Genomic DNA, 18,302 nt, shown 5'->3' with positions numbered 1-18,302 from the left:
CTGGGGGCTGCGGGGTCCCCAAAAATGGGGGCTTTGGGATGCCCAAACCAGGGGCCACAGGGTGATGGTGATGGGGGTTACGGGGTCCCCACAATGGGGGCTTTGGGACGCCCAAGCCGGGGGCTGCAGGGTGCGGGGTGCTGCGGGGCGACGGTGCCAGGATCTCCAGGTCCCCATTTGGGGAGCTCCAGGGGTCCCCTTGCAGGGGGGGTCTCGGGGATGCCCCAGGGCAAGCTCCGGTTCCCCCCCCCCCCCATCCCCATCCCCCGCAGCTCCGGAAACCCCGGACCCGGGGCCGTGAATGGGCGGAAAGCAGCGGCGGGACCCCCCCCCACACCCCCCCTCGACGGCCCCGGCCCCGGTGCCACTTCCCCTTCCCGGGTCAGCGGCCGCTTCCCCTTCTGGAGGCGAGGCGCTGCGGGAGGGCTCGGCCCGCCCCGCTCCGTGCCCCTCCGGTGAGAACCGGGGGTGGGGGTGGTGGTGGTGGTGGGGGGGGCACGGAACCCCCATCCCCCCTGGGGACCCCCTCCCCGGGGACCCCCTGCCCTTGGTGCGCGCACGGAGCCGGTGCGGGGCGCACGGAGCGCGCAGCGCAGCGGTGGCCGGGGGCGAGCTGGGGCCGTGCCCGGTGACCCCCCACCGGTACCGGGGCACGTGCGGGAGCGGGAGGGGGGGGGGGACGAGACCAAGGAGGGGGGGGTCCGGCGAGGATGGAAAGTTTTGGGCTGGGCGGAGCCGGGGGGGGGGCGGGCCCTGGGAGCCGATTAAGCGGCGGGAGCCGAGGGGAAGCCCCAGCCGCGCTCGCATCCCCCCGTGGGGCAGCCACCGGCACCGGGCTCCTGCGCGCCCCCCGCTCCGGTGAGTGCCTCCCCCCCACCGCCTCCCAAACCGGGGCGGGGATGGGAGCGGGGTGGGACCCGGCTCCTGCCGCCCCCCCACCCCCGCCCCGAGCTGCTGGGGACGGCCCCGGGGTCGCCGCGTCCCCGCGTCCCCTCCCCGGGCTGCGCGCTCCGGGCCGGCCCCCCCCCCAGGCACGGAGCTGGGAGGGGGGTTGGCTCCGGTCCCGGTGTCCCCGGGAAGCCCCGGTGCTGTCCCCGGTAACCCCCGGTAACCCCGGGTCCTGCTGGCACCGGTCCCTTGTGCCATCTGCTGCCCGGGGGATGGGGACAGCGGGGACTTTGGGGACAGAAGGGATTTTGGGGACAATGGGGGCTTTGGGGACAGTGGGGACAGCCTGCCCCGTGCCATCCCCGCTTGTCGGGGGCTCGGTGATGTCCTGGGGCTGGGGGCGGCGGTGCTGAGCTGGGAGGGGACAGGGACAGGGACAGGGGCTTGGAGCCAGCCGTCCCCAGCGGCACAGCCCTGGAGCCGCGTCCCAGCGGGGTGGGTGGAGATGGGGGGTGGGGGGGGGAAGGCCCCGGCGTGCCAGGCTCCGGGGGTGCCACCCATTTCCTCCAATTCCAGCTCGAGGAACAATGGCAGAGACATTCCTTGTGGAGAGCCCCGATGTCACGTACAGCAAGGACTTCATCGAGGCCAAGTACACGTACAGCACCGTGCACGTCTGCAAGGAGAACGGCGTCACCAAGGTACGGGATGGGGACGGCGGGATCGGGGACACCGGCACCCGGCCTGGTGGCACTGGGTCCAGGGGTCCGGCCCGTTGGGTGCTCGCTCACCTCCCCGGTGTCTGCGCCACGCAGGTGAGGCCGTGCTCCACCCGCTTCACCTTCCGCACGGGGCGGCAGGTCCCCCGCCTGGGGCTGATGCTGGTGGGCTGGGGAGGCAACAACGGCACCACGGTGACGGCGGCCGTGCTGGCCAACAGGCTGGGCCTGTCCTGGATGACCAAGACAGGGCGCAAGGTGGGTGTCCGGGCTGCACCCCGACGGGGATGGGGGCGCCTGAGGTGGTCCCGTCCCCACCTGGGTCCTGCGGAAGGGGGGCTGCGGCCCCGGGTTCCTGTTTTTTGGGGGCCGGTCACTCATCCTCGCGCTCTCCTCCCCAGAAAGCCAACTACTACGGCTCGCTGCTCCAAGCCTCCACCGTGTGCCTGGGCACCGGCCCCACCGGTGATGTCTACGTGCCTTTCCGGGACCTGCTGCCCATGGTGCACCCCAACGACATCGTCTTCGACGGTAGGTGGGGCGGGCGGGGGGTCTGGTGATGGGCAGGGGGTGCGGGACCGGCACGGTCGTGTCCTCCCCCCCCCCACAGGCTGGGACATCTCCTCGCTGAACCTGGCCGAGGCCATGCGGCGGGCGGAGGTGCTGGACTGGCCGCTGCAGGAGCAGCTCTGGCCCCACATGGAGAAGATGAAGCCCCGGCCCTCCATCTACATCCCCGAGTTCATCGCCGCCAACCAGGAGGAGCGGGCGGACAATGTGCTGCGTGGCTCCAAGGCCGAGCAGGTGCCGGGGAGGGGGACGGGACAACGGGGGGGGGAGCACGGAGCCGGGGGGGTTGAGGAGAAGAAGGGCACGGTGCTGACCTGTTGCACGGTCACGGCAGGTGGAGCAGATCCGCAGGGACATCCGGGACTTCAGGGAGAGCAGCGGGGTGGACAAAGTCATCGTGCTGTGGACGGCCAACACGGAGCGCTTCTGCGACGTGGTGCCGGGGCTCAACGACACCGCCGACAACCTGCTGCGGGCCATCGAGGTGAGGGCACGGCGGAGAGGGAGGGGGACACGCAGACACCACACACAGCACAAACACACACACAATGTGCCGCCGTGTCCCCGCAGCGAGGCCTGGAGGTGTCCCCGTCCACGCTCTTCGCCGTGGCCAGCATCCTGGAGGGCTGCGCCTACATCAACGGCTCCCCCCAAAACACCTTCGTGCCGGGCGCGGTGGAGCTGGCCGCCCAGCGCCGCGTCTTCATCTGCGGCGACGACTTCAAGTCGGGGCAGACCAAGCTCAAGTCGGTGCTGGTGGATTTCCTGGTGGGCGCCGGGCTCAAGGTATGCGGGGACGGGGCCGCGCGCGCGGCGCCTCGGGGCCCGTCCGCGATGTCCCCCTTACCCCGTTTGGGACGGAGCCGGGGGTCGACCCGCCTGCTGCCCCCACCCAGACCAAGTCCATCGTGAGCTACAACCACCTGGGGAACAACGACGGGAAGAACCTCTCGGCCCCGCAGCAGTTCCGCTCCAAGGAGATCTCCAAGAGCAACGTGGTGGACGACACGGTGCAGGCCAACCCCGTCCTCTACGGCCCGCACGACAAACCCGACCACTGCGTGAGTTGGGGGGGGGCGGGGGGGGCTGATATTTGGGGAGGGGGTCCGTGGGGTGACGGGGGGGGGCTGATTGGGGCGTCCCTCGGCAGGTGGTGATCAAATACGTGCCCTACGTGGGGGACAGCAAGCGGGCGCTGGACGAGTACACGTCGGAGATCATGATGGGCGGCACCAACACCATCGTCATCCACAACACCTGCGAGGTGCGCGGGGCCGGTTGGGGAGGGTAGAGGATAGAGAGGGGGGGGGGGCACATCCCTAAATTTTTTTTTTTTTTTTTTTTGGGGTGGGGGCTTTTTTGGCTTCACCCCGTGCCCCTGGCCGCCCGCAGGACTCGCTGCTGGCCAGCCCCATCATCCTGGACCTGGCCATCCTGACGGAGCTGTGCCAGCGCATCACCTTCTGCACCGAGGGCGACCCCGAATTCCAGGGCTTCCACAGCGTCCTCTCCATCGTCGCCTTCCTCTGCAAGGCCCCCCTGGTCCCCGAGGGCACCCCCGTGGTCAACGCCCTCTTCCGCCAGCGCAGCTGCATCGAGAACATCCTGAGGTACCCGCACCCACGGGTCACCCAAGGGAGCCCCTTTCCTGGGGGGTCCCGGGGTCCCCTCCGCTCTCTGGGACAGGTTTCTGGGGTTTCCGTGCCCCCCGTGGTGGCCGTGCGGGGGTCTCGGTGCCACCCCCCCGGTGCCCCAAGGCTGCGGGTGCCAGACCCAGCCATGGGTCGTGGTGCTCTGTGCCTGGCACCGGTGGGTGCCGGCACCCTTGGGTGCTCAGGATCAACGCGGGGGGTGTCCGGCACCAGCGGGTCCTCGGTGCACGAGGTTTGGGGTGCCCAAGGTTTGGGGTGCTCGGTACCGGTGGGTCCCCGTGCCCGGTGCTGGACCCCATGTGGGGGGGGTACTGGTGCCTGGTGCCCAGCACCAGTGGGTCCCAGTGCTGATGGGGTCCCAGTGCTGGGGGTGCCCAATTTTGGGGGGTCCCCATGCCGGGGGGGGGGGTCCACCACCAGCAGCCCCCGGTGCGTAACGCAGGGGGTGCCCAATTCCCCGGGGGGGGGTCCCACACCACTGAGCCCCCATACCCAAAGCAGGGGGTGCTGGGTGCCAACTGGTCCCAGCACCCAGCCCTTGCTGGTCCCAGTACCAGCAGGTCCCAGCACCCGATGCTGATGGGACCCCAACAGTGTCCCCAATCATGCGGGGTGCTGCTGCAGGGGGTGCCCGGTGCCATGGGGTCCTGGTACCCAATATTTGGGGGGTCCCAAACTTGGTGGGTCCCAGTGAATGGGGTGTGCGGGGCCATAGGGTCCTGGTACCCAATATTTGGGGTCTCCAATCCCATTGGGTCCCGGTGCATGGGGTGCCCAGGGTCATGGGGTCCCGGTACCCAATATTTGGGGTCCCCAACCCTGATGGGTCCCAGTACATGCGGTACCCAGGAATATGGGGTCCTGGTACCCAAGTTTTGGGGTCTCCAATCCCATTGGGTCCCGGTGCATGGGGTACCCAGTGCCATGGGGTCCTGGCACCCAATATTTTGGGGGGGGGTCCCCAATCCTGGTGGCTCACAGTGCATGGGGTACCATGGGGTCTTGATCCCCACTATTTGGGGTCTCCAATCCCATTGATTCCCATTGCATGGGGGGTGCCCAGGGTCATGAGCTCCTGGCACCCAGTCCCTGTGCCCCCCCCCCCAAACCCCTGACCCTATTTTTTCTCCCCCCCCCCCCACCCCAAACAGGGCCTGCCTGGGGCTGCCCCCCCAGAACCACATGCTGCTGGAGCACAAGATGCAGCGGCCGGCGCTGAGCCCGAAGCGAGCCTGCCCGGGGGGGGCCGCCTGCCCCCTCACCCCCAAAAAAGCGGCGACCCCCCCCCAGCTCAACGGCCACCCCTGCCCCGGCACCGCGCGGCCGGGACCCCCGCGCCCCCCCCTGCACATCGACGGGGCCAACTAACGCCCGCTGGGGACCCCCCCACCCCAAAAAAAAACAAAACACAAAAAAAAAAACAGAATCCCCCCCCCCCAACCCGCCCCCCCCCAGGGTTGGGGGCTCTGCTGTATGGGGATGTGGGGGGGGGAGCTCTACCTGCCCCCCCCCCCCCTCCAATTTGGGTGCCTTTTTGTATTTTATATGAGCTTTTTAGGGGGTGGGGGGGGGTGGATAGGGGGTGGGGGGGTGGATATGGGGGGTGGGGGCTGCGACCTGTGCCCCCCCCCCCCGCAGCACCCGGTGCTGCGACTCGAAACTGTGAAGCTTTGTACCCCCCCCCCAGCCCCCCCCATGGCAATAAACCCGCAGTGCCCCCCCCCCCAGCCCCGTCTCACCTGGTTCCTGCCCCCCCCCCCATTTTGCCCCCCCCCAGACCCCCCAGGAGGAGCCGAAAACCTTTTTTCCTGAAAAAAATCAAATTACATTTATTGATGCAGGGTCGGTTTTGTGGTTTTTTTTTTTTTTTTCATTTTTTTTGATTTTTTGGGGATTTTTTATCCCTTTTTTTTTTTTTTTTTCCGTTTTTTTTTTTTTTAATTTTTAACGATTTTTTTTCTTTTTTTTCCCTTTTTTTTTTTTTTTTTAATTCTTTTTTTTCGAGTTTTTTTTCGAGGGGCTAAAGGCTGGGGGGGGGGCTAGGTATGGGGGGGGGGGTCACGCTCTCCCTACACAACGACTACGGGGCAGCCCCCCCCACTCTCTGCCTGATGGGGGGGGGTGCACGGCGGATGGATGGGGGGGGTCATGGGGGGGTCGTGGGGGGGGGGCTGAGGTCCTTTCTGTTATAAAAGAGGAGAAAAAGGAGAAAAAAGAAATCCTTCATATTAAAGTTTTTTTTTTAAAGTGGTCCCTTGGGGGGGGGGGGAATAAGGGGAGGGGGGGGGGGGGCCCCGGTCTGGCGCTCGGGGTGGGGGGGGGCAGGAAGATCACAGTGCTGGCTGAGCACACAGACGGGGCTGGGGGGGGGTCAGGAGCCGTCCCCCCCCCCCCCGGGGCTGGTTCGCTACCAAAGTATTGGGGGGGGGGGGATAATTTGGGGAGGGGGGGCAGGGGGGGGGTTGCTCTGCACTGGGGCCTGCCCTATAGAGTGCTGGGGGGGGGGATGCTCCATGGGGGGGGGGGTTTGGCTTGTACCCCCCCCCCCCCCACTAAGCTTGGTTTGGGGGTGCCTCACCCAGCTGGGGGGGGGGCTGTGCTGGCTGTGTGCCCCCCCCCCACCCCCCAAAATCCCCCCCCCGGGGCTATGGCAGGGCCAGCATTTGGCTGCCCCCCCCCTCTTTTATAATGAGATGGGGGGGGGGGCAAAATGACATCGCTCATTAGCATCTCTGCTAATTGCAATCGAGCGCAGTGCCCCAGCTGGGCAGCACGCTTTGTTTTTTTTTTTTTGGGGGGGGGGCACACAGCACAGCAACCCCCCCCAAATAAATACCTATCCCCAATTCCCCCCCCCAGCAGCACTGGGTGGGGGTGTGAAAAGAGCAGGGGGGGGGTTGCTCCCTCCTGCCTGCGGTGCCAGCCCCCCCCCAGGGTGCCCCCCCCACCCCATAGGATGCCCCCCCCCATAGAGTGCCCCCCCCCATAGGGTGCTGCGGGGGGGGGGCACCTGTCTATCGCTCGCTGCCGATGCTAATTATTATTATTAATTATTTTTTTTTTTAGGGGGGGGAGCTGAATTTTTTTTTTTTTTTTTTGGGGGGGGGGTATTAAATACATTTTTTTTTTTGGCACCGCGGGGGGGGGGCGTCGGGTTCTCGGCCGGCGTCGGGCGCTGGGCTCACACGCTCATTGTCATGCTGGGCGAGTACTAAGAGAGAGAGCGGAGACACGGGGGGGTTAGCGGGGCCGGGGGGGGGCATTTTTTTTGGGGGGGGGGGCATTTTTTTTTTGGGAGGGGCACACCACCGAGCTTAGGTGCTAGGGGAGGCAAAAGGGGGGGGTCCCGTCCTCTGCGGCTGCTCTCCCACAGCCTGCCCCCCCCCCCCCCCCAAAAAAAAGGCAGCTGGGGGGGATCCCGACCCCCCCTCCCTCGCCGTTTGCCCCCCCGGGGGTGGGGTTTTGTGGTGGGGGGGGGGGTTTCCCGCGGGGGGGTCCCTTACGCTGTCGCTTTGGAAGGGGTTTAAGAAATTGGTGCCCAGCTCCGCGTCGTCCCGGGGGGTGCCGGGGGGGTTGCTCAGCCCCCCAAGGTTACTGGGAGAGCTCTGCGGGGGGGGGGGGAAATAAAGGATAAATAAATGATAAGGAAATGATAAGGGGGGGGCGTGGGGGGGGTGTGGGGGGGATGTGGGGGGGGTTGGGGGGGTGGGGGGGGGGTTGGGGGGGGTATGGGGGTGGATTTGTGGGGGGGGGGGTGTCAGTGCATGGGGGGGTCAGTATTGGGGGGGTCAGTTTACGGGGGGGGCAGTGTACAGGGGTCCCAGTTAATGGGGGGGGGGTCCCCAGTGGTGCCCAGGGTTGGGGGGGGCAATGTAAAAGGGGTCCCTGTGCATGGGGGGGGGGTCAGTGCACGGGGGGGGGGTCAGTCTTGGGGGGGGCTCCTTGCATGGGGGTCCCAGTTAATGGGGGGCGTGCTCAGGGTCATGGGGGGGCAATGTAAAGGGGGTCCCTGTGCATGGGGGGGGGTCTCAGTGCATGGGGGGGGTCAGTGTGTGTGTGGGGGTCTCAGTATATGGGGGGGGCTCATTGCATGGGGGTCCCAGTTAATGGGGGGGGTCCCCAGTGGTGCCCAGGGTCAGGGGGGTGCTGCTGCATGGGGGGGGGGGCTCAGTGCATGGGGGTCCCGGTGCTTTGGGGGGGGGTCCCGGTCCATTGGGGGGGGGTGCTGCTGCATGGGGTCCCCCCAATGCATGGTGTGAGGTGTGGGGGGGTCCCAGTGCATGGGGGGGCGGGTTCCGGTGCATGGGGGGGGGTCCCGGTGAATGGGGTTGTGTGTGTGTGTGGGGGGGGGAGGGTCCTGGAGCCAGGGCCCCCCCCCAGCACATGGGGTCTCCGCACTCACCTTTGGCAGCCCGTCCATGTCCCCAGAGCCTGCAAGGACACCGGCAGCACCATTAGGGGCACCCCCACCCCTGCCTGTGCCCCCCCCCCCCAAAAAACCCCCCCTTGTGCCCCCCCCCCACGTCCCCATCCTTGCCTGCGCGGTGCCCGGCAGCCCCCAGATGGAGCTCACGGCCCGCAGGATGCTCCTGGGGGGGGGGGGGCACCGCCAGGACCTCGGTTTTGGGGTGGGGGGGTCCAAAATTTTATTTTATTTTATTTATTTTATTTTTTTTTGGGGGGGGGGCACCCACCTAAGGAGCCGTTCATGTGGTGGGGCTCCATCGCGCTCATGCCGCCCATGGGTCCCTCCGGCCCCGGCCCCATCGGGAACTGCAAAGGGGGGGGGGAAAAAAAAAAAAAAAAAAAAGGGGGGGGTTGGGGGCACTGCTGGGGGTCGTGCCCCCCCACACAGAGCCCCCCCTTGTCCCCTGTCCCCCCCCCCAGGGCACTCACGTTGGGCCGGGTCCCCGCCGGGCCGATGGGGTTCATCATGGTGTACATGTTCTCACTGGAGTTGGTGGAGTCTGGGGGGGCCACGGGGGGGTTTTTTGGGGGGGGGCAACGCTTGTGGTGCCCCCCACCCCCCCCACCCCAAGCATAATGCAAGGGGACCCCCCCAAACCCCCCCCCTGTATCCCCATCCCATTGACACTCACCTCCGGGGCTGGGCATGATGGGGGTGCCGGGGGGGCCACCGCCCCCGGGGGGGCCCTGGGAATTGGGGGGGGGGCACATCAGAATGGGGGGGGGCACGGAGGGGGGGGGTGCAAGCAGAGCAGCCCATCCTGAGCCCCCCCAGAGCCCCCCCGGTACTCACCACGTAGTTCCCGGGGGACGAGGAGGAGTAGGCAATCTGGGGGGGGGGGCAAAAAGGGTCAGCATGGGGGGGGCACAGCCCCCTCCCCTTATTTCCACCCCCCCCCCCCAAATACTTACGGAGTTGGCGTTGGGGTTTGGCCACGGACCGCGGCCGCCGGGACCCCTGGATGGGAACATTGGGGGGGGGGGCTCATCCGTGTGCCCCCCCCCCCAAAAAAAATAAATTCTGCCCCCCCCCAGCCATGTCTGGCCCCCAGGGAGCTGGGGGGGGATTTTTTTTGGGGGGGGGGCGGGGGGGGGCAGACCCTTACATGTTCATGGTGGGCATGCCGGGGCCGGCCAGCGAGCTGGGGGGGGGGCGCATCCCGCTGCCGTAGGTCTGGGGGGAAAGGGGGGGGGCTCAGGGGGGCTGAGGGGGGGCCGGGACCCCCCCCCAGCCCCAGCCCCAACCCTGTCCCCATCCCTGTCCCCATTCCTGGGCCCCATCCCCATCCCACCCCATTCCACCCCATTCCCCATCCCCATCCCAATCCCATCCCTGTTCCCATTCCCCATCCCAATTCCAACCCTATCCCATCCCAATCTCAACCCCACCCAATCCCCATCCCAATCCCAATCCCATTCCCCATCCCAACCCCATTCCCATCCCATTCTCCATCCCCATCCCAACCACGTTCCCATCCCAATCCCAAACCCAACCCCATCCCTATCCCATTCCAACCCCAATCTCAGCCCCATCCAATCCCCATCCCATCCCCAATCCCATCCCGCCCCCTATCCCAATCCTGTCCCCATCCCAACCCAATCCCATCTCCACCCCATCCCAATCCCATTCCCAATCCCAATCCCACCCCAACCCAATCCCATTCCCATCCCATCCCCAATCCCCATCTCAACCCCACCCAATCCCCATCCCCAACCCCCTCCAATCCCCATCCCATCCCAATCCCAATCCCATCCCAATCCCAATCCCAATCCCAATCCCAATCCCAATCCCCCCTCACCTGGGGCGCCATGCCGGCCATGCCCCGGGGGGGGTTCATGCGCTGCATCGGGCCCCCCATGTTGGGATGCCCTGCACAGAACGAGGGAGGGGGTGAGCCTGGGGGGGGCCCCCCGGCACTTTCTTCTTTTTGGGGTGGGGGGGGGACCCCAAAAGTGTTATGGGGGGGGGGGGCACGGAGCCCCCACTCACCCTGCGACCGCGTGGCCGGGTCCATGGCGTTGGGCAGCAGCGGCTGGGAGCCGGGGACACCCACGGGGGGCTGTGGGGGGGGCAGATATATGAGTGGGGGGGGTCAGATAGGGTGTGGGGGGGTCAGGTGGGGTGTGTGGGGTGGGGTCTGCACCGATTTGGGGTGGGGGGGTGTGGGGGGGGGGGCACTCACCTGGTTCGGCATCCGGAGCGCGGGCCGGGGGCCGCCGGGGTAGCGGGGGGACATGAAGGGCTGCGAGAGAGGGGAGCAGAGCAGTGAGATTTGGGGGGGGGGGGGCAAAATTTGGGGGTCAGGGGGGGTCAGGGGGGGTGTTGGGGTGCTGCTGTGGGATGGGGGGGGGGCACCCAACCTTACCTGGGCGTGCGGCCCCATCATGGGGGCGGCGGGGTTGTGGGGGGGAGGTTGGGCGTGCGGCGACGGCTGCGAGCCCGGAGGCGCCTTGGAGAGAAAGAGGAAGGGTTACGGGGCTGGGGGGGGGCTGGGGGGGGGGCGAGGGGGGGCCCCCCCCAATGCACACACACCCCCTGGGTGGGTGTGGGGGGGATTGGGGCTGATGGGGGGGGTCTGGGCTGCAGCATGGGGGGGCCCCCCACCCCCTTGCCAAAGGGGCGCACGGGGTGCGTGCGCTCACACGCGTGTTCACACGTGCACACGTGGCCTTGCACGCTCACAGCACACGGGGGGGGGCCCTGCAGGACACGCGTGCCCCCCCCCCACGCACACGGTGCTCCGTGCCCCCCCCCCCAAACATGCATGCACGTCCCCCCCCCTCTCCATGCGCATCCATGCACACGCACGCACGCTCCTGCGTGCACAAGCAGCCCCCCCACAGCACCCGCACCCCCCCAAGCTGTGTGCTGCCCCCCCCCCAAAAAAAAAACAGCTCCCTGAGGTTGGGGGGGGGGGTACCTGGAAGAAGCCGGGGGGCATGGGCCCCCCCGCCATGCCGTCGCTGGGGGGCAGGTTCCCCATCACCGGGCTGGGCGCCGCCGCTGCGCTCTGCGGGGAAAGGGGAGCTCAGCACTGGGGGGGGGGGGGCGCATCCTGGCCCCCTCCCCCAAATGTCACCGACCCACCCCCCGGTGCTACCAACCCCCCCACGGTGTCACCCACCCCCCCACGGTGTTACAACCCCCCCCAGGTGCGCAGGTGGCCACCCCCGGCCCCCCCCCCCAGCTGCGCCCCACGAAGCCGCCCTCGATCCATCTGCACCGCGCGGCACCGGGGGGGGGGGCGCACGAGAGAGGGCTGGGGGGCACCGGGGGGGGGGAAGCCACCACCTCGCCCCCCCTCTGCCGACACTGTCCCATCTGTCAGCAGCCCCAGGGCCACCCGGTGTCCCCCCCCCCGGCCTCCTGTCCCCCCCCCACAAGAGGAGCCAGGAGCTGCTGGGGTCAAGCGCGCGAGCAAGAGGGCAGCGCAGGGGAGAACCGGGGCGCTCCCTGCCCTGGGGGCTTTGGGGGGGGGTTTGGGGGGGTCCCGGGGGGGTTGGTTGAGCCCGGTGGCTCGGGGGGGGGCCAGGCGGGGGGGGCGGGGGGCCCTGGCCCCTCTCGCCTGCCGGCTGGGGTCCGGGGGGAGCTATTAAACGGGGAGGAATGCGCTGGCTTTCCGGCTCGGCCCCTCGCGCTGTCTCTGCCACAACTGGTTTCAATTTGGAGAGGAGGAGGAGAAGGGGGAGGAAAAAGGGGGGGGGGGATTAAAAAAAAAAAGGGGGTGGGGGGGGGCCTGGCGCTGCCCCCTCCGCGCTGGGGGAGCCGGAGGGGGCCTCCGTGGGGCCCCCACCAGCGGGAGATGGAGGGGAGGGAGAGGGGGGGAAAGGTGGGGGGGTGCAGCCCCCCGTTGGCACCCGTGGGGCACGGTCACCGTGCGCCCCCCCCCCCGGCGGGGGGCCCTGCCCTGATGCCCCCAATGTCACCGTGGGTAGGGGGCTGCTGGGGGCCCCCATGGGTGCTGCTGGAGGCGGGGGGGGGGACACGGGTTGGGGTGGTGGCGTCTGGGAGGGGGGTGCGGGGGGGGCACAGCGGGTGACAGCGGGTGGGGGGTGACGCTTGGCACCGGGGTGGCACCGGGGAGGGGGTGGCACCGGGGAAGGGGGGGTGACAGGGGGCACGGGGGGTGACAGGGGGCACGGGGGGGGTGACAGGGGCGCGGGGGGGTCACAGCACACGGGTTGGGGTCACCCCAGGCACCGGGGGCGCACCGAGGACACGGGTGACACCCGGTGCCAGACCGTGCGCCACGCAGGGGTCACGGGTGACACCGCGCGCCCTGCCCCCCCCCCCCACGGCACACACACAGCCCCCCCCCAGGGGTCACAACAGCAGGCAGGGCCCCAACCTTTTGGGTTTCGGGGTGTGTTTGGGGGGGTCCCTACCCCACGACCCCGCGGTGGGCGCGCTGTAGGGCCGCGGGCGCTGCGGGTTCGGCGCCCCCCATCCCTTTCTTTTTTTTGCCCCCCCCCCCAAAAAAAAAAAAAATAAAAAATTACTCGGGGCCGGGCCCAGCTGAACTCACTTTGCAGCCAGGCACAAATCATTTGCAAGACAATGGAGGCTCTGTGCAGGCAGCCAAAAGCAACAGCGCCGGGGGCCAGCAGCCGCGGCCCCCCCATGGAAGCGCCCCCCCCCAGCGCCCCCCCAGCCCCCGCGCATTCCTCCCGTTAACCCCTCGCCCCCCGACGCCCCCCCCCCCCCCCAGGCCCTCGTTTGGGTGCAGGGGGTTGGGGGGGCACCTGGCGCATCCCCCCCACCCCAAAGCTGGAGGGGTTTGGGGGGGTTTGGGGGGGTGAATTTGATGGGGGGGGGGCGCACGGTGCGCAGTGGGGCGCCCAGGGGGGTGTCGGGGTGCTCAGCTCGGGGTTCAATGGGGGGGGGGTCAATGGGGGGGGCTGCTTTAGGGCTCAATGGGGAGCTCAGCACCATGGGGTCCAGTCTGGAGACCCCCCCCCATCACCGTGGCCCCCCCCTGGAGCCCCCCCATGGAGCCCCCCCCCCCCCCCCCCGGTCTCCATCGCTGCACCACCACCGTGCCCACCCCTTATGGGGTCCCTTATGGGGTCACCAGGGTGCCCCCCCCGCTCTCCATCCCTACACCCCCCCCCGAGCCCAGCACTGAGCCCATCCCAGAGCCCCCCTCGGAGCCCCCCCAGCACTCAACCCCTTACGGAGCCCCCCCCCAAAACCCCCCCCAGAGCCCCCCAGCACAGCACCCACCATGGAACCCACCCCATGGTGCCCCCCCAGCACTGATCATGAAGCCCCCCCCACGGTGCCCCCCCCATTTCCCATCCCTGTACCCACCACCGAGGCCCCCCCCAGCACCCCCCCACCCCCCCCCCCACCCTCACAGGGGGTCCCCCCCAGGGCCCTGTCCTGGTGCCACCCCCCCCCCCCACCCCAGGGTGCTCCAAGGGGGCACAGGGTGCCAGTGACAGCCCTGCCTGGGGGGGGGGGGGGACAACCCCCCCAACCCCCCCTGGGGACCCCCCCACGCTGCCCCCCCCCAGGGTGAGGGTGTGGGGGGTGCCCCCAGCCCCACATTTTGGGGTGCCGGGTCCTGACCCCATAGAGGTCGGTGCCCGGCCTCCAGCCCGAGGTGGGGGCGTCGCTGTCCCCCCCCCCCCTCGCCCCCCATCCCCCCCCCAGCCTCAGCCCATGGTGGGGGCAGGATCGGGCCCCCCCCCCCCCACTCCCCCCCCCTCGCTCCCAGCCCAGTGATGCAAAGCAGGAGTTGCCATGGCAACAGGTTGGGGAGTTTCGGCTCCTCCTGCAGGCATCAAGGTCAGGAGGGAGAAAATGGGGGGGGGACACAGCCGAGGGGGGGGGGCAGCAGCCCCCGAGCTGGGCTGGGGGGGCCCCTCGGTGCTGCCCCCCCCCCATAACCCTGCTACCTTTGGGGTCGGCGCTGCCACGGCGCATCCCCACGTGGGGTCACCGTGCCCATGGGGGCACCGAGGGTGGTTTGGGGGGTGGGGGGGGGACGGGGGGGGTCCCCAAGCATGCACCGATTGTGGGGGGGGGGCAGAGGGGGGGGCACAGCCAGGCAGCACCCAAGGGAAAAGCGAGGCCCCCCCCGCTCGGTGCCACGGCGCCGCCAACCCCGCTGCGCACAGGGGCGCACGCCGGGGGTCCCGTGGGGCTGAGCTTTGTGGGTGGGGGGGGGGGTTTAGAGGGGGGGTCGCCCCCCCTAAAAAAGTCCCCCCCGACCCCCCCGAGCGCCCCCCCCTTGTCCCCAGTGCCATGCGGGAGGCAGCAGTGCCATGGCAACGGGGCCTGACCCGCGCCGCGTCCCCGGCGTCACCGCACCGCCGGCCTCATTAATTCCGGCACGGGGGGGCCATAAAACGAGGGGGGGGGCACACACGACAAGGGGGGGCACGCACGGTGAGGGGGGGGCACACACGGTGAGGGGGGGGGCCCTGCTGTTGCCTGCAGCCCCCCGCACCGGTGCCGCCAGGGGTGGCTGCGGCACCCGCGCGCGCGGCCCCATGGCACGTGGATGGTGCCCCCCCCCCCCCCCCGACCCTAAATAATTCCCCCCCCACACCCACACATTGAGCCTGGGAATGGGGTGGGGGGGTGCTGAGCACCCACAGATTGCGGGGGGGGGTGGGGGTGGGGTGGGGGGGGTGAAGGGTTTTTGTTTGTGGGTGCCGCTTCTGCGCCCTGCCGGGGCACCGCGCGGTGCCAAGGGGACCACGGGGACCCGCACCCCATGGGGCACCCCAAATCCCTGTAGGGGATCCTGTGCCCCATGGGGTGTCCCGCACCCCGGGGGGCTTCCTGCATCTATAGGGCATCCCGTGGGGCATCCCGTGGGGCATCGCTCATCCCGCAGCACCCCGTGCCCTTCATCCCATGGGGCCCCCCCTCGGGACCGCAGATCCCACAGGACCCCGCACCCCACAGCCCTCATCCCGCACCCCTCGGGACCACGGATCCTGCAAGACCCCACAGCGCCCTGCACCCCACAGGACCCCCCAGGACACCCCAGGACCCCCCAGGATCCCTCAGGACCCCCCCAGGACCCCAGACCCCGCAGCACCCCACACCCTCCGCATCCCTCAGGACCCAGACCCCACAGGACCCCCCAGGACCCCACAGACCCCCCAGGACCCCACACCCTCCTCCACCCCACATCCCCCCACACCCCCGCAGATCCCACATCCCCCGGGGCCGCCCTGTTAATTGCACCCCACTAATTAACCCACCTCCCCCCCCCCCCCCCCCAACCCCGTGCCGACACGGAACAGGGACGGAGCCGGAGAGGGGGGGGGGGGGGCCCCCAGTGCCACCCCCCATTTGGGGACAGGGGACACCCCACGGGGACCCCATTGAGGCCACCGTGCCCACGATGTGTGAGGGGGGGCGCAGCACTCCAGATGTCCCCACAGATTGTTTTTTTTGGGGGGGGGGCAACCCCAAATCCCCCCCCAACCCCGTGCCCCTACGGGGACGCTCGCCCCATCGGGGTCACCCCGGTGCCCTCCCCGCGGGGAGGGGGGCTGGGGGGGGAGGCAGGTGGCACCTGGGGGCTGAGCTCAGCACCGAGGGGGGGTCCTGGGGCTGGGGGGGGGGTCACAGCTGGGCCCCCCCCCCCTGGGATTACCCCTCCGGGTGCTGCGCAAAATAGGTCAGCGCCACGGCACCGCCTTAACCCCAAGCGCGCCGGCGGTGCCACGGCACTGCCACCCCCCCGGTGCCCCCCCCCGCTGTCCCTACAACCCCGGGGGGGGGGGTTTAAGGTGTGGGGGGACCCGTCCATGTGTGTGCCCCCCCCCCCCCAAAAAAAAATCCAGCAGGACTCACGTAGTCGTGGAAGGCTTTGGCCTCGCTCGAGTGCTCACAGGTCTCGCGGCGGTCGGGGGCGGCGCAGTACAGGTCCCAGAAGACGCTGGGGGGGCGGGGGGGGACATAAAAAAAATCAGCCCCCCCCCAAAAAAAAAATCCCAGTGACCCCCCCCGCAAAGCCTCCAGACCCCCAAATTGGGCGAGCATCCCGGTGGTGCCGGGGGGGGCGCAGGCATCGTGGTGCCGGGGGCTGCGCCCGTGGCACTGGCGTGGGGTGGGATGGGGGGGGGGAGACCGGGACCCCCCCCCCAAAAAAAAAAATCCCCCCCCCAAACCCCGAGGAACGCGGGGCCCCCCCCCCAAGGCTGCGGTGTTTGCCCTGGAAACGGTCGCTCGGAGCGGCCGCAGCCCAAATTCCTGGGGCTTTACATCAGGGCTGCAGCAGCCCCCGGGGGGGGGGGGGGGGGGGGGCCCCCGCTGCTTGCCCCCCCCCCCCCCCCAAAAAAAAAAAATAATAAAAAAAAAAATTAACCCCCCCCCTCCCCATTTCATCCCCAGCCCCCCCCAAACCATGCCCCAAGGGGATCCCCTGGGGGGGGGGGCGTGTATTGGGGTGCAGCCCGGAGCCCCCTGATTTTTTTTTGGGGGGGGGGGCAGATTTTTATGGGGCTGGGGGGGGGCAGACAGACAGCCCCCCCCCCACACCCGGTGCCTCCATAAATCCCCCAATTTCTTGCTCCTGGCTGCCAGCGCCCCCCCCCCGGGGGTGTCCGTGCCCCCCCCCCCTCACCCAGAGCACCCCCCTTTGGAGGGGGGGGGGACAGGACCTGAGCCCCCCCCCCCCCTTTTTTATCCCCCCCCCTCGCTCTCTCCCTGCTCTTTTTTTTTTTATTTTCCCCAAATTGGATCCAGCTGGAAGGGCCAAGGCTGGGCTTTGGGGGGGGCTATTTGGGATATTTTTTGGGGGGGGGCAATTTGGGAAATTTTTTTGGGGGGGGGGGGCAAAGCAGTGATGGGGGGTGCGAGGTGACACCTGGGGACGTTGTGGGGGGGGGGGGACGTGGCAAAGCCTGGGGCCAGTGGAGAGCATGGGGGGGGGGTACATAAAAAAGGGGGGGGCAAATTAAAAAGGGGGGGGGGCAAATTAAAAAGGGGGGGTCCCGGGGGGGGGCTTACCACCACCAGGAGTGCAGGAAGCCCGGCGGCTCGCCCAGCGTGATGTTCTTCTCCCATCGGATCTGGGGGGGGGGTTGATGGGGACGTGGGGGGGTCACACGCCGCTGAGGGGGGGTCACTGAGTGTGCCCCCCCCCAGGGGACAAGGTGGGGGGGGTCTTACCTCGGACAGGAAGGTCTGGGCGGATTTCTGGGCGCCACGTGCAGGAGGTACTCGTAGACGTAGAGAGCCAGCCTGGGGGGGGCACCGGGGTGTCACCGGGGGGGGGGCACGGGGACACCCTGGGGGGGCCGTGGGGACACCCTGGGGGGGGCCACGGGTGGCTGCCACCCCCCCAACCGTGAGCCTTGGGGGGGGGGGTGGAGGGGGGTGAAGCCCCTGGTCCCAGCTGGGGGTGGCACCTGGGGACGTGGGGGGGGGGATATAAGGGGGGGAGGACACGGGGGGGGGCACGGGGGGGGGATTTAGGGTTGGGGGGGGCTGCAATTAATGGGTTGTTATGGAGCGGGGGCTGCTGCTGCCTGCTGGAGCTCACCCCGGGGGGGTGACCCCGAGCCCCCCCCCCACCCCCCCACGGTGACCCCGAGCCCCAGGGGTGACCCCGACCCCCCCCCCTGGGTGACCCCGACCCCCCCCCATCGGGGTGGGACCACACAGGGCCTGAAGGGCCCGAGCAGGGGGTGCCCCCCCCACCCCCTTAACCCCCCCCCGACCCCCCTGACCCCCCCCAGCCCCCCACCTCCCCCCCCCAGCCCCCGACCCTTCCCGGTGCCCCCCCCACCCGCGGGGACACAGAGCCGGGGGGGGGGGGACACGACACATCCTGGGGGGGGACACTCTTTTGGGGGGGGGTTTAGGGGGACACCGGGGGGGTGGCGGGGACACCGTGGTGGGGGGGCACCCCCGGGAGCAACCCCAGACCCCCCCCCTTAACACGGAGGGGGGCGGGGCGCCGCTGTCCCCCCACCCCTTTAACCCCCCCGGAACCCCCCCATAACCCCCATTACCCCCCCATAACCCCCCTTTACC

General features: G+C 69.2%; 2 protein-coding genes across 3 annotated transcripts; one reads left to right on the top strand and one right to left on the bottom strand.

Annotated features, from left to right (window-relative positions):
* Positions 1 to 404: 404 nt before the first annotated feature.
* Positions 405 to 5,253, top strand: ISYNA1 (inositol-3-phosphate synthase 1). Of its 2 annotated transcripts, none has more exons than XM_082780173.1 (11): positions 405 to 455; positions 1,465 to 1,589; positions 1,704 to 1,865; positions 2,009 to 2,138; positions 2,218 to 2,411; positions 2,512 to 2,661; positions 2,748 to 2,963; positions 3,074 to 3,238; positions 3,328 to 3,441; positions 3,570 to 3,787; positions 4,981 to 5,253. In XM_082780173.1, the coding sequence occupies exons 2-11, from the start codon at positions 1,476 to 1,478 to the stop codon at positions 5,195 to 5,197; spliced, it is 1,680 nt and encodes a 559-aa protein (XP_082636299.1). In that variant the 5' UTR covers positions 405 to 455; positions 1,465 to 1,475; the 3' UTR covers positions 5,198 to 5,253. The 2 variants fall into 2 exon arrangements, with proteins under 2 accessions (XP_082636299.1, XP_082636298.1); XM_082780172.1 differs by lacking the exon at positions 405 to 455 and adding an exon at positions 745 to 858.
* Positions 5,254 to 6,388: 1,135 nt separating this feature from the next.
* SSBP4 (single stranded DNA binding protein 4) lies at positions 6,389 to 17,533 on the bottom strand. The gene is made up of 17 exons (XM_082780174.1): positions 17,436 to 17,533; positions 17,274 to 17,335; positions 16,116 to 16,200; positions 11,218 to 11,307; positions 10,663 to 10,746; positions 10,480 to 10,539; positions 10,287 to 10,356; positions 10,096 to 10,166; positions 9,403 to 9,470; positions 9,209 to 9,254; positions 9,090 to 9,125; positions 8,929 to 8,983; positions 8,726 to 8,796; positions 8,524 to 8,602; positions 8,232 to 8,260; positions 7,333 to 7,434; positions 6,389 to 7,040 (listed from the first exon to the last, which is right to left on the bottom strand). The coding sequence occupies exons 4-17, from the start codon at positions 11,278 to 11,280 to the stop codon at positions 7,011 to 7,013; spliced, it is 864 nt and encodes a 287-aa protein (XP_082636300.1). The 5' UTR covers positions 11,281 to 11,307; positions 16,116 to 16,200; positions 17,274 to 17,335; positions 17,436 to 17,533; the 3' UTR covers positions 6,389 to 7,010.
* Positions 17,534 to 18,302: the final 769 nt, after the last annotated feature.

The sequence above is a fragment of the Aythya marila genome, assembly GCF_965140915.1.
Source record: "Aythya marila genome assembly, chromosome: 27".
Classification (NCBI taxonomy): Eukaryota; Metazoa; Chordata; class Aves; order Anseriformes; family Anatidae; genus Aythya; species Aythya marila.
This window is presented reverse-complemented; position numbering and strand designations above follow the sequence as displayed.